The sequence below is a fragment of the Penicillium alfredii genome (assembly GCF_028826965.1).
Source record: "Penicillium alfredii strain IBT 34128 chromosome Unknown utg000009l_segment0_segment0, whole genome shotgun sequence".
Classification (NCBI taxonomy): Eukaryota; Fungi; Ascomycota; class Eurotiomycetes; order Eurotiales; family Aspergillaceae; genus Penicillium; species Penicillium alfredii.
The window spans coordinates 3,627,619-3,642,165 of NW_026622706.1; the positions used below are offsets into that span (position 1 = coordinate 3,627,619).

The following is a 14,547-nucleotide window of genomic DNA, read 5'->3' on the forward strand; positions in this document are numbered from 1 at the left end:
GCCCGCATGCCACCCATCGACAGGAAATTACAACTCGATCTGGTAATGCCTGGTGAAGTGTATAATGTGGAGAAGAGACACTTGGGCCTCTCGGCCTGCAGTATATCAGACTAAATGGTCCTGTCAATTTAGTGGGTGAGACTTGGGTTTGAATGAGCTTGACTTCTTGACTTTCTTTCTATTTGTTTATTTCTGTTTATTTACAATCTGCTATCCAATCATGGACTTTGTCGATGCTTATATCTTGGCGTCTCCAGGCTCGATGCTCGTGGCCTTGGTAACGGCCATCTTCTTCTTCCGTCATGCATGGCCCCATATCTCGAACAAGCAGCCATACAAACCAACATACCCGGCATTAACCAAGGAGGACTCAAACCCTAGCGTGGCAGTATCAAAGGAACCCGAAATCCCAAACGGATGGTGGACAGGCCACGAAGTCTTCGATCTAGAGCGACGCGCTCTCTTCAGTCAAGTAACAACGAAACCCATACCATGGAGACTATTTGATTTGCAAATATCCCTAACATCCATCACAGACTTGGATATACCTTGCCCACAGCGGCCAATTTTCCAAAGCTGGCGCCTACCAATCCTTCGACGTCGCCGGGTTCCCGATATTTCTGATCCGAGGCAAAGACGACCAAATCCGCGCATTCCACAATGTCTGCAGACATCGCGCATACACCATCACAAGAAAAGAGACTGGGACTTCCACGGTGCTCGGTTGTCGGTACCATGGCTGGAGCTATGATACCCGCGGGCAGCTTGTCAAGGCGCCCCAGTTTGACGGCGTGCCCGGGTTCGATAAAGCACAAAATGGACTGTTTGAGATCCATGCGCACATCACGGACCAGGGCTGGGTCTTTGTTAACCTGGTGGCTGGTGAGCCGACTCCTTTTGAGGGCTCGGTTGAGCTGGCCTTGGATGGGTTTGCACGCGTTGCAGATGTGGAATCGCATTCGGGATGGATTGCTGGACAAACGCTGCCTGGGGAGTTCAATTGGAAAATGTGGTGTCAGCAATCCCTCTTCATTTAAGTTGGTGTGATTTTGGTTATAGGGTGGCTGATATATTATTGTGTCAAAGTGGGCGCCCGTCGCTGCGAGCATCTCACTACACAGCTGGAGCATCGAGTCTTTGAAACATTGGTACCTTCTCTGACAACCAGGATTGCTCGAATATTCACGCAGGCAAGCGATCGAGCAGAATGCTCCTTGTTCCCAAGTACTCTATTGTACTCTTTTGACAACGCAGGACTATGGATGTCGTTCACCTTCCTTCCGGCATCCGAGACGCGGACTCACGTTCGATATGACCTATTCACAAGAACTCCTGGAGCCAATTCCAATAAAGAAACACTATCTCATCTCGTGGAAGAGGTGTTCAAAGAGCTGATTCGCAACCTCGAACTTGAATTTCAGGCAATTATGCAAAATCCGGGGTGAGATGGAATTCATCACTGGCAGTACTGCAAGTGCCTAACCCTTTGCTCCAAATATAGACCTCAGGCGACATCAGAGTTGGATTGGAGTACTCAAAGTACTTCGCATCAAATCTTGACCCGGCTCCAACAACACGCCAAATTGGAAAAGACTCAGGGCGCACAGGTGCGTCCGGCTATGCGCCAGCCTAAGGGAAGCTCTCTCTTCCAGCAGGCCGAGCAGTGTAAGTTCTCACTCTTTTTTCTTTTACTTTATCTATTGTTTCGCTGTTCTAGTATACTCATAGTGATATAGTATGCAAGGAGTTGGACTGTGCCAGTGGCTCAAATGGAAATGGGACTTCATCGACAGGACTCGAGTGGTAGATTGACCTGAATTAAACAGACGCACTTATTCTTCGAGCTTTCTTTCGTTGATACAAGCGCTCAACATATCCTAGTGATATGCACGTAGCCCAGATAAATGAAGCTATTCGGACTTAGTTTATTCTAAAGAACCCCGATTGATGACTGAGTCCAAGTTGTGGAACCGTTCAATATCCAAAATCAATGCTCATATCCAGAATTACATTAAAAATATGTGGATCTGTAGAGCTGCACAGGTTTCTTTGGTTCACTTTCTTTCGTAGTTTCTTCCACGAACGCCCTCAAGTCAAACGACATCTCTCCACTACTGGGCGATTTAGTTTGCGAGAGCAGATATCAAAGGCAAATGGGGGTTTCTTACAAGAGTTATCTCAGATGTGCAAAGCGAACATAGTGGATCAGCCGCGTAAGTCTCTTTTCTTCGTCGGTAAGATCCATGACCTTCTCCATCTCTTGCAAGAGTGGCGGCGTAAATAGTGCATCGTACGGAAACACAGGAAATCATCGCGAATTCTAAGAAGTGAGGATAGAGACCCGAAAAGGCCCAGTCCACAAGACAGAAAGAGGCATCGACATCCTTCAGGATGATATTTCGTCGACAAAGATCCAAGTGGCATCAGACGAGGGGTTGAGTCATTGTGTAGCTCGAGACGCTTGTTCATGTAGATATTCACGTCCTGAATTGAGTGAAACTCGGTATCTGCGCCATGGTCACCCCATATGTATCCCCGTGGCTCGCCACTACCCAGTAGACGCGTTCGTCCCTTAGGCATCCCCGTTCCAGCCTTATGCGGCCATCCTGGCCGTGCTGGTTGGGTGCACTACTGCACTCTTTAACGGGTCCTCGGTTTTCAAACTGTTTACCAGCGAGGACTTTGTTACCTCGTATTTCGGGCTGGCGTTCTGGGTCGTGATGTTTATGTTCTGAAAGGTGGTTCATCGCACGCGGCTTGTGGCGCCTGCTGAGGCGGATTTGTTTTCTGGGAAGGCGGAGATTGATGAGGAGTGTCGTGAGTGGGAGGAGATGTGGTGATTGCTTGTATATCTGCTCAATGCAATACGAAATATTTTTTTTGATCGGTTAATAGTTTGGTTAGCTCACGGCGATTCAATGGAAAGAGAACGGTCGATAGACATGTACTGGCATATGATCATATGCCACACTTCTATACTTCTCGACGCATCCAATCCTCGGGCAACTTGAACTTTTCGAGACTTGATTTCAACCGGCCACATGGCCTGTCTCAGTCCAGGTTTAGCCTTGCTCGTGCATTCAGGTGGGCTTATACTGTCATGACAGTTTATCCATGGATATTATATTCAGATGACTCAGTGGGTACAATCTCGGGGTATACAAGGTTTCATGGGTGTCCGGATTAGCCTGGTTTCATTTGTGTTACATCTAAATCTGCTTGAAGTTCCTGCTATGAACAACCACTTAAATGTTTAAGGCTGGAGAATAGGATATGCATTCGACTTCCCTTGTGGTCATCGACAAGGTCAAGATATTATATATATCTATATATATATTCCCACTATTATTGACACCGTCCTCTTCTCAAGTTTCATTCCACATAAGCAACGCAAGTAGTTAGTACTACTGCAAAGTAATCATTCTTCAGGAATCATCACACCATTCGCGATGTAGAATAGTTGGCTACTATCAATAGACATTCCACTAACCGAGCCACCACCGAACGTCCACGTCCCCACGATAAAGTCTACAGAAATAAAAAATAAACTAGAATCAGATAAAAATAAAACTCAAACTAAGACGGACAAGTATCCAACCAAACCAAGCCTCTCGTCCATTTAGTCCGTGCAGAGTATCCATTAGCCGCATTCTTGAGAACCCGTGAAGAAAAGGTGAAAATCTCCGTGTTTAGCACCTCAAAACGTGGGATACTATAATTAGCAACGCGATCGGCATGCGGCATAATATCGCATGGATGGGGTACATTCCCCTATTGTGGATTAGTCGGGCGGTGCACTGACTCTCTCGATGGGAGAAAAGGGGGGGAAACAAACTCTGCATTTCCGATCGAAAGAGCCCCAATAATAATCATAATCATAATACACGCTGTGTTACTACTGTATATCAGTGATACGGTAGTTAGCGTCCCAGTAAAAAAAAAGGGAGGGAAATCATTTAATTACAGGTAGGTTGTTCTGTTCTATTTATGGTCTGTCATTGTTGAATGGTTCGTGATGATCGGTTCGAGGCATGTTCTTCTTCTGCAGGGACTATTACAATGTGTTGATATTGATTCTGTATATGTGTATTTGTTTTGTCTGAGGCAGTATCCATCGATATCTATGGATGCCCACAGTGAAACATGGTATAAGATAGTATATGCACGATGAAATAATCCAATAATCCTCGAGGGCATCAAAGCATCGAGATAGCATGCAGTGATGTCAATGCTCCTGCACAAAAGGGGGGCGGCAGAAGGGGCGAGACACGATTGCCAGTGAGATCTGCATGAATGCCACGCGAGAAAAAAAAAAAAAAGTCTTGCAAAGCCCCATGGAAAACGCCAACCCGGGTCCCCGATCGACAAACGGGTCAATCCATGGGTTGCGAACAGGGCGATGGGGATCGGGGCGAGCCCCCAACTGACCTAGTTACAGTAATCATGGATACATAACAGACAAGATGTTATATAGATAATGTTAGAATGTTGTATAGTATAGAGTCTATCCTATTTGTTCTATTTTATATTCTACGTTCTTTGGTGTTGTTGATGTTAAAACTTGGGATAAGGGTTCACTATGTTATTGTTGAAGCAATTCGTCTCTGCGAGGCAGCCTGTTGGGGTTCTCCGGGGCTCTGACGACGGCGTGTGGATGCCCTGATCATAAGATTATAAATCCCACGAGGCATTATTTCCGAGTCAGAGGGTTACAGGAATTGCCCCGGAGTGGACAGGATCCAGCATGGCACATTATTCTACATCTATATGGATAAGCTTGGAAGGAATCCTCCGATCTCTAGACGTACAGTATGATTAGGGCTGTATGATGATCTGTACGATCGAGAACAATGATTGACCGGAAACGCGGGTGCTCGACACGGACCCAAACGGAACCGATCGAATAATCCATCCTAAGAAAGTACAATGATATTACATATATATATCTATGTATGTATAATAGAGTAAGGTCAGAGATTAAAGGAAGAAAGGAAGAAAAGCGTTACGTGTCGCAGCAATTCCGCCCCCAGATTGTTTTGGCCCTCTCCGCCCCCATCCTCTTAGCCCCGTTGGCGTACAGTTGGGCCCGAGATGCAGCTGGGCGTTGATTCAGGGTATTACATACTGTATGGAAAGAAGGAAAAAGGTAAAATTAGTGAGTTCTTGACTTTGTTGTATTTAGAAAGTGTATACAAATATCCAAAGTCGCACGAGTTGCCCCAAGGACAATATTCAACGCCGGCGTACATTATCACTTAATTATCGAGTGGAGACGAGTAACACCAAGTGATTTGATGACGGCTCCCCGAAACTATGGGATTTCCGCCTTACTAGCCATCCATCGGCTTCCTACTTTCCCTTGATTATGTGTGCTCTGACATCTTTCTGATGTGTATTATGGCACGGGCATGTTTATACCTCCGTTCCGAGCCTGACTCGAAATAAAATACCAATGCTCTGTCTGTCTCTTTCTGAAGCTTCGGCCTTGCCATGTGGCAATGGGTGGATTGTGCCCAGGTGGCCCCGGTTGGGGGCCGCTTGAATCATCTCACAAATAAACAAATAAAATAATAAAGCAAAAGCAACGATGAATGCATTATTGATGTTATGGAAGTTAATGCGGAATCTTCTTTTTCTTCTTCTTTCTTTCTTTCTTTTTTCTTTGATCGCCCTTTCTGGTGTTTTGCTCGCATGATACTCGAAGGATCGCAGGCTGGACCCGACGTGACAGCCTTGGTATGTATGCAGGACGCGGTATAGTTACATACTGTTGTCAATAGCACCTGGGCAGGGTTGGAGGGTCCACTTACCGCGTATATTTCCCCGCGATGCAGGTTGGGAAGGGCCGTACATTAACTAGACATGTAAAAAAAAAAAAAAAAAAAAGAGAGAGACAGGGCCAATCTGCATATACCCGGGTCCGATCAGGGTGAAGGCCTCGACGCCTCGAGGGTCTCGGCGCTTCTCCCGGGTAATATTCATTCAATATTATTATGTGATTCACTATATCACCCAGGGATATAACCCGGCAGTAACGAGGAATGTGAGTCGTTCCATGTTCCTTTGCATGGGGCGTTAGACCAGCATGATCACTGGCAGGGGTGGGAGCAAGGCTATTTTTCTTTCACTCCCTCGTGGCGCAGTGAAATCAATCATACTCGAAGGGGGGTGTGTATGGGGGTATGGGTTCGTGTTGAAGTAGATCCCTACCTGGCAGAGTAACTCCCCATGACGATCTCAGGGAAAAACAAAAAAAAAAGAAACAAAAATGTTCAGCACACTGCGCCTTTCCGAAGATCTACGAGGCAAACAGGACAAGGCAACAGAAGGCAACAAAAGAAAGCAAATAAAGATATAAACCTACCCCGATTATAACAAGTAAATATACGAGGACCACCAAATCCTCGCAGGATTGCGCGACTTACTCGATCAGGTATTTCGAGTGTTTTTGGCCCCAGTACTATCCTTGCGATATACTGTAAAACTGACCCACCGCTTCTCCCAGCTGCTTATTTTCGGGGGCCTGAAATCGCGATATCGAGCTTACCGTATTACCGCCCCTAAGACGAAAATAATTAATCCTGCGACGTCTTTCCCTCTTCTTCTTCCTTTCCCTCTTTCTTAGCTGCGTGTCCGTTGAGAAGTCGACAAGTTGAGAAGTCGAGAAGTGTCTTTGTTCTACAAAAGACGCTTGTGTGAAAGAACGCCGGCTTTGAATCGTCGGTACGTGTTGTTAGGCTCCCCGAGGGGCCTATCGGGGAGATCTCGGTCAGGGCCAACTGACGCAGACAAAGAAACCAGCACGAAAAGAAAGGGAAAAAGAAGCACAATGATCCGACGCTAGACGAGCCATCCGTGGATCTTAGATATGGTTTCGTCGCTCTCAATTCCGCATTTTCGAACTCGGAATTCCTCGAATCAAAAGAAAGAGTCGCATCGTCCAGCCCCGTTGAAGCTCAAAGAGAGCACGTTTAAACCCTCGAAAAAGAGCGAACCCGAAGTGACTGCCATCCGGGGAAGTATCTCGTGGCCTGTCGAGACAATGCCGAGCGAGTCCACCCCCCGGTCCTCACCCGCCGCCACGCCCGAACCCACCGAGACCCTAAGAGCAAAGGATATGTCAAAGACACGAACCCAACCCCGGCCCATGCACCCAAAGAACACCCTGGCTCCGACCGTGGAGCGGCGACCGGTCTCCCCGCAGGAGTCGCTGCGCACCATCATTCACCTGGACTCGCCCCCGGACTCGGACTCGGACGAGGATGGCGAGGGCGATGGCGATATCTCGCCTTTATCCGATGGTCGACCGCCTGTACGTTCAGGCAGTGCCCTGGCCCGCTTTTTTCCAGAACTCTCCTCGCAATTCCCCGTAGTGGCCCAGGGCAACGGCGATCAAAATATGAAGCCTGCAAGCCCCACGCCCTTTGAGTCCGAGCTCGAGGAGCGGGTCAATATTCTCTACAAGAACTCGGCGGATGCCGTCGAGGACTTGGAGGACGATGAGGGTGCCCTGCGTGGTGCCCTGCGAGGGGTCTTGGAGGGAGCGTTGGGTCAAAAGACGGGTTCTTCCTCAGGCTCCGATGAGGTCTTTGACTGTGCATCGTCCTGCTACAGCCGTCGCAGCTCGGTGACCAGCATTGGAACGGAGTTTGTGGGTGAAGGTCGTGCATACAAATCTGCTGATGCATATTCGATTGTGTCGCCCGTGGCCGCCGGCGTCTTCGATGATGCCGCATCCATCGCCCCGCGAGCCATGTCCGACGTGGGCTTGTCACCACACCCCTCCAGAGCCCTTGCGGATATGGGCCTGTCACCACATCCATCAAAACCCTCATCAGATGTGGGCTTGTCACCACGTCCTTCAATAGCTACTTCCGACGTGAGCTTGTCACCACGTCCCTCAATAGCTCCTTCCGACATGGGCTTGTCGCCGCCTTCGCTCAACGGAGCGTTCCCGCCCCGTGCGAACTCGGTTGCCTCGAAATTCTCCATGAATGACTTGAAAAACAAACCCTTGCCCTTGGAACCCCCCGCCGAGCCCAGTCCGTTAAGTGTTCGCCGCACCGACTCCCCACCGACGGGGGCGCTCTCAATACGATCTGGCTCATCACACTCCTTGGCCGTGCAGCGCCGGGGCTCCCAATATTCGGCAGTGAGCCGGAAAAACTCACAGTTCCTGTCACCAATGCATGGGAATGACTCGCAGACCTCGTTGCGGCCATCCCCGGCTGCAATCCAGCGAAGCCAGTCGGGCCTCTCGTCAAATACCCACCGATCGGACTCGGAGGCCCGCCAGCGTCGAGGCCGCCGCCCCGAGTGGTCGGACCATCTGCAAGCGGGAGGCCAGCGACTTCGCCACGTTCCGACGTTGTCTCAGGCCGCCGAGGAGTTGGAGGATGCTCTCGCGGGCTTGGCACAAGATGGAAGCGGCCCGCAACGAACTCTCCTCATCCTCGATGGCCCACTCCAGATCAGCCGAAACAACGGCGGCGATTTGGTCGCTACGCGCCCGGCGCCCATGCCCCCATCGACCAAGCCCCACTCCAGACCAGTCAACAACCCGACTCTGGAGGCCTCCAAGTCGATGGTGAAAAAGGACAAGGATCGCAAGCTCAGCAAGACGAAGCCACCCCAGGACGCGGCGAAAGACCGGCAGCTCAAGTCAACCAGCGAGACTCCGACCAAAGAGAAGAGCCGCAAAACGAGCAAGCCCAAGGAGGATGGGAAGGAAAAAGAGGCTAAGGACAAGTCTATCAAGGTTAAGGACACTTCCAAAGAAAAGACTCGACAGGCCAGCAAAGTGAAGGACGAGCCAAAAGACAAGGAGCGTCAAGCTTCCAAGGCCAAGGAGTCCAAAGCCAAGGAAGAGGCCAAAGAAAAGGAGGCCATGAAAGCCAAGGCAGCCGAAGAGAAAGCCCGAAAGGACGAGGAGAAGGCCAAAAAAGACGAGGAGAAGGCCAAGAGGGACGAGGAAAAGGCTCGGAAGGACAAGCAAAAGGCCAAGAAGTCGTTCATGCTGGCCATGCCCACGTTCAGTCGCAAGCCGAGCCAGCTGCCACCACAGGATATGCGTCGGGCCAGCGTGCTGAGCTCGCGTTCCGAGGCCTCGCTGGACCCACTCGTCGCCGAGCGCAAGGCATCCTCGCACATCGACCCGACCGACATCTCTCGACGTCTTTCGCACCACCAAACCCACTCCGACCCGAACCTCGAGTTGAACGCGCCCTTGTTTAACAAACGGGACGATCTGCTTCTGCAATTGCCCCGGCTGCAAACCCACGACTTGGGCTTCAGGAACCCGTTCGACAGCCGCCCAGCCTCAAGCCAGGGGGTCGTCCGCTCGAAGTCGGGCAGCCCCACGCACCCCACAAGGTCCGACTCAGAACGAAGCATCGATCCCGCGGACCTAGCTCCCGCCAGTCGCAGCCACACCCCCCCGGAGGATGAGAAGATTTTGGTTTCGGTGAACAAGATGCGACAAGATCACGCCTTGGTCTCCACAGCTCAGGCAAGCAGCGTCGAGCTCCCCGCCCAGATCTTTGAGCTGGCCGCCACGCCGCCATCGCCATCGGTGGTCCTGTCTGCGCGGCCGGTCGAGGTCCCGCGATCGGTAGGAAAGGCCTCGCGCCCATTCGTTTTCCCGGTCAAGATGCCGGAGCGAGTGGTTGTAGCAATGATGGAGAGCATTGACTCGCTCGACGATCTGTTCAACTTCGCTATTGTCAACAAACGTTTCTACACTGTCTTCAAGGCCCGCGAGCTGCCCATGATCAAGAACACACTCTTCAAGATGTCGCCGCCCGCCTGGGAGCTGCGCGAGATGAGTCCTCCCTGGACCACCGAATGGCAGCTTCTGTTGGACCCTGACTCCCAGGTTCCCGAGTACACACCGACCCTCTACCTCCGGAGATACGCCCAGGACATCTACACACTCGCCCAGCTCAAGTCGCTGGTTCTTGCCCGCTGTGCTCCCTTCTTGCGTCGGGACACCGTGCGTGGCCTGGCGGGAGTGGACAGCGTGCGTGCTGAGGAAGTCGATGACGCCTTCTGGCGTATCTGGACATTCTGCCGGATCTTCGGCAGCGGCAAGGGCCGCGAGACGGATATTGTGGGCCAGATGGACTGGCTGAAGGGCGGCGTGATGGCCAAGAGCCTCTATGGAGCGTCTTCGACTATGACGGAGCCTTTTGGCATGACCAATGTCTTGTTCGAGCCGCCCGAGGGATTCGGTCGCGGGAACACTGGCGGACTTTCTCAGAAGCAGATGTACGACATGACTGAGATCTGGACTTGTTTGGGAGTGTTGCTGCAGCCTCTGCACGGCAAGTGCATTGACGCTCGCAAGGTCGGCATCTTCGACGGCAAAGATGCTCCGGAGGGCGACACGGTTCGGGAGGAGACGGTGCTTGGTAAGAAAACATCCTCGCGATTGGAGAATAACCTGGAGAATGACCCTGCTAACGAATAATTCACTTCCAGAGGAATGGACTTCTTATGTCCTCACGCTTGGTCTCTCCGCCGTCTTGACTCTCAGCCCCTCTGCCCTGCCGACACTACCACCGCCACCTTCCACAAGGCCAAGTCGATTGGTCTCACCAAATGGGAGGCCACGGAAACCGAGACGAGCCGATCTTCGTTCCTGAAGGAGGCCGTTTCGCGTGCCTACGAACTTCAGGAGCGCACCCTGTCGCTCCAGTCCAACTCCCCTCTCGATCTGCTGCAGCGCGACATGGGCGTTCAGTCTCCCGACAATGAAGCTCTGCGTGAGAACCGTGAGCGCCAAGCGGCATTCGCTCTCGAGCTCCGTGTCCGTCGTATGCGGAACAACAACGGCGGCGACGGCGGCGACAGCGGCGACAGCCCTCAAGGGGGCCGCACTTTTGCCGAAGAACGTCCCATGTCCGAGTACAGCACTATCCTGCACAACCTCGATGGGACCGACCAGGAACCGCCCCCACCTGTCCCTCCGGTGCCCGCTCTTATGATCGACCGTTCCTCCAACTCCACCGCGAGCCCTGCTCCCCGAACCCCCAACCGCACCCCTACTCCCAACCGCACTCCTCCCCCTCCGCGCGCTGAATCCCCAATCACCATCCCACCTGCGCGAAGCCCGCCGCCTGCCATCGCCCCGCCGCCTCTGCAGCCCCAGGTGCTCGACCCCGTCGACCGCGCCATTGACATGATTGTCAATGAGCTCGGCTTCCACGAGGACGATGCCAAGTGGGCGCTCAAGATCACCGACACCGGCGAAGGCCTCGACGTCCCCGCCGCTGTGCATCTGCTCCAGCGTCAGCGCAAGAAGACCGACCGCAACCGCAACCCATTCGCTCCCCGGGGCAAGCGCAACAGCTTGCTTAGCTCGGTGATGAAGCGCCAGGGCTCGCAGGACTCGGGCTGGCGATGGGCGTAGGCCTGTCACACCCTGTCTCGAGTCATTTAATTATTTGAAAGTTTGTCTTGTCAGCGACCATGTTCATGTCTTCTTTCTTTTTCTTTTCGCTTGTTCTGTCTGGGTTTGGGTATCTCTGGTCATTTTATCGTCTCACACATCTCCTACTTTTGTCTCCTCACACGCTCGCCGTGTGGTATCTATATATACCCCCCACCCCTTCTTCTCATTTCTTGTACAGTTCTTGGGGTTGCCTGCGAAGACCCCGCCAGCGGGCTCGCGGCACCTCAAGACCTTTATTGTTGCATTCATTTGGCGGTTTGATGTCATTTCCATCCCCGGCGGGTGAGAGCAATACCGAGCTGAGCTCGGTGCTGTGATGATACAACGATCATTGCGCTGCCGGCGTGGCTGTGTTAGCATATCTAGGGAGAAATACTGCATTCTTTAATTCTATCTGCTTTTCCCAGAAACCTACCTACCATCCGAATCACTCTTAAGTATCTTTTAGAATTAGAAAGCCACCGCCACCGCCAACCCATCCAGCTCACGCTGGTAGTTCCGATGCTGCGCAATCTGATAGAAAAACATCCCGACAAAGTCCTTCGCCCCACGCACTATCGCAGCCGTCTCCCGGAAATTCTCCGGTTTCTGGATGCCCCCCGCCGTCACCACCCCATACCACTCGACCGGCTCCGCCGCTGCAACCTGCAGGGCCGGCGCAGCGCCCAACGCATCCTGCACCAACGCCCCAGCCTCCCCCGTCGCCCCGAGCGCCTTAAGATGCCCAAACGTCTCGGCAATCCAGTGCCGGATCTGGCCGTTCTGCGCTAGCGTCTTGACATGCGCGCCGCCAGGGATGAACGTCGCATCGAACAGCGTCGATCGCACGCCGTCGAGCTGGTGGTCGGGAACGATGCCACTGCCAGCCGCCGCAGACGCAGACGGTGTTTCGCCCTCAGCGTAGATCCGCGAGCGCCGCGTCCCAACGACAACCGGCAGAGCGCCTGCAGCCTTGACGGCAGCCCGGACCCCGGCAAAGGCGACGGGGTCGAATCCGTCGCCGATCAGAAGAGCCACGCGCCGGCTGGCGATCGTGCCGGTCGCGGGCATAAACTCCGTCTGCGAGAGGTGCGGCGCCCGCCGGCCCGCGTTCGCGCGCAGTGCCCGGTCCGGGACGGGCGCGCCTACGAGCCCGGCGACTGCCTGCGCCAGCGGCAGATCGATCTCGGCGAGACGGTGGCCGGCCACGCGCTCGTAGACAGCCGGGTCATCGCAGTGGTCGAGTTCGAAGCCCAACGCCTTGCGTACATGCAGCTGCTCGTGAGCGGACAGCGAGTTATAGAAGAGCTGAGCCTGGCTGAGATGGTCGCCGAATTTGGCGCTCAACGTCCTCTGCTTCGTGCCGCCGACTCTTGTCCCTGCTGCGGTTTGGAACCCACCGCCCTCGGATTCAAATGATGTCGGTGCGTTCGCTCCGAACCGGTTCGGCCAGTAGTTCACCGTCCCCTGTGTTATGCGGTGGCGCATACGCCCGTCGCGATTGTGGTTTAGGACCGGGCACACGGGCCGATTGATGGGCAGTTCCTCCCAGTTCACACCCAGCCGACTAATCTGCGTATCGAAGTACGAGAAATTGCGGCCCTGCAGCAGTGGGTCATCGGAGAAGTCGATGCCGGGCACGAGATGGCTCGTGCAAAACGCGACCTGTTCCGTTTGCGGGAAGAACTCGTCAACGTTGCGGTTGAGTTCCAGTTCGCCGATGACTCGCAGCGGGACTAGATCCTCAGGCCAGATCTTTGTTGCGTCGAGCACGTCGAACTCGAAACTGTCCTGCTGCTCTTCTGGGATGACTTGGATGGCGAAGTCCCATTTCGGGTAGATCTTGTTGTCGATGGCTTCCATTAGGTCTTTGCGATGGAAGTCTGGGTCTTGGCCTGCCAGCTTGAGGTTCTCGTCCCAGACGAGTGAGTGGACGCCCAGATGCGGGATCCAGTGGAATTTGACGAAATGTCGCTTGCCGGCCTTGTTTACTAGCACGAAGGCGTTGACGCCGAATCCCTGCATCATTCGGAATGAGCGTGGGATGGCGCGATCGGACATGGCCCACATGAACATGTGCGTTGCTTCGGGGTGTAGGTAGACGAAGTCCCAGAAGTTGTTGTGAGCCGTCTGGGCCTGGGGCACTTCGTTGTGCGGTTCTGGTTTGACGGCATGCACTATAGTAGATGGATGTGTTAGGGCAAGGTTGCCATGCGCAAATTGCATGTCAAAAAGGGAAGGGGTTGAACATACCAAAATCAGGAAACTTCACCGCATCCTGAATAAAAAACACCGGGATATTATTCCCCACCAAATCCCAGATCCCCTCGTCCGTATAGAACTTGACCGCGAAGCCGCGCACATCGCGCACCGTATCCGCGCTGCCTCGACTACCCTGCACCGTGGAAAAGCGCACAAAGACCGGCGTGTTCCTTGCAGTGTCAGTCAAGACACCCGCATACGTGAGATCATCAAGACTCTTGTGCAATTTGAAGTTCCCGAATGCGCCGGTTCCGCGGGCATGAACGACGCGTTCGGGGATGCGTTCGTGGTCGAAGCGGGTGATCTAGATTAGATTTGATTAGAGCTTGAGTATAAGCAAAAAAGGAACATCAATAGAAGAGATAATAGGGTTTTCCCTCCAAAGTAGGCAGTCTGTGTCCTACCTTCTCTCGAGCAATTTGATCCTCCAGAAGTGAAGGCCCCGTGTGCTTGTCATCCACGATTCGCAGCCATTGGTCTGTGTTCTCGACGCGCACGCCGTGGTCCGTGGTGAGAGGCTGCTTGGTGTGGATGTTGGCTGTGTCGCGCTCCAGGTCGACGACTTTCTTTTCTTTTGAGGTGGCTCGCTGGATGGCCTCTTGGACTTTGTGGAGGCCGCCTGCGATCACGGAGGCCATGTTGATTTGTCTATGAGTATGACGGAAGATGCTATGTTGGGGGGTCAATTATGAGATGAGGATATTGGAAATGGTGCTTCTCTGGTTGGTTTCTTTTATGTCTGGTTTTCTATTCCTGTTATTCAGTATTGGCATTGCTCTCCCGGATATCAACATGGGACGTCAATATGACGGGGTGGACGTCACGCTGACATGGTACGGCTTGCCCTAAATCAT

The 14,547-nt window shown here is 52.9% G+C and overlaps 3 protein-coding genes across 3 annotated transcripts; 2 read left to right on the forward strand and 1 right to left on the reverse strand.

The window, feature by feature from the left end:
• Nucleotides 1–220: 220 nt before the first annotated feature.
• On the forward strand, nt 221–1,807 carry NUU61_007283 (putative iron-sulfur cluster-binding protein; the record flags this gene model as incomplete). Its single annotated transcript, XM_056657808.1, has 5 exons — nt 221–472; nt 537–1,014; nt 1,060–1,441; nt 1,502–1,665; nt 1,737–1,807. The coding sequence occupies 5 exons, from the start codon at nt 221–223 to the stop codon at nt 1,805–1,807; spliced, it is 1,347 nt and encodes a 448-aa protein (XP_056510608.1).
• Nucleotides 1,808–6,868: 5,061 nt separating this feature from the next.
• On the forward strand, nt 6,869–11,410 carry NUU61_007284 (DNA-directed RNA polymerase I subunit RPA34; the record flags this gene model as incomplete). The annotated part of the gene is made up of 2 exons (XM_056657809.1): nt 6,869–10,409; nt 10,482–11,410. 2 exons carry the CDS (start codon nt 6,869–6,871, stop codon nt 11,408–11,410), a joined length of 4,470 nt encoding a protein of 1,489 aa, XP_056510609.1.
• A 492-nt stretch (nt 11,411–11,902) lies between these two features.
• On the reverse strand, nt 11,903–14,331 carry catA (catalase catA; the record flags this gene model as incomplete). The annotated part of the gene is made up of 3 exons (XM_056657810.1): nt 11,903–13,608; nt 13,685–13,997; nt 14,098–14,331. 3 exons carry the CDS (start codon nt 14,329–14,331, stop codon nt 11,903–11,905), a joined length of 2,253 nt encoding a protein of 750 aa, XP_056510610.1.
• Nucleotides 14,332–14,547: the final 216 nt, after the last annotated feature.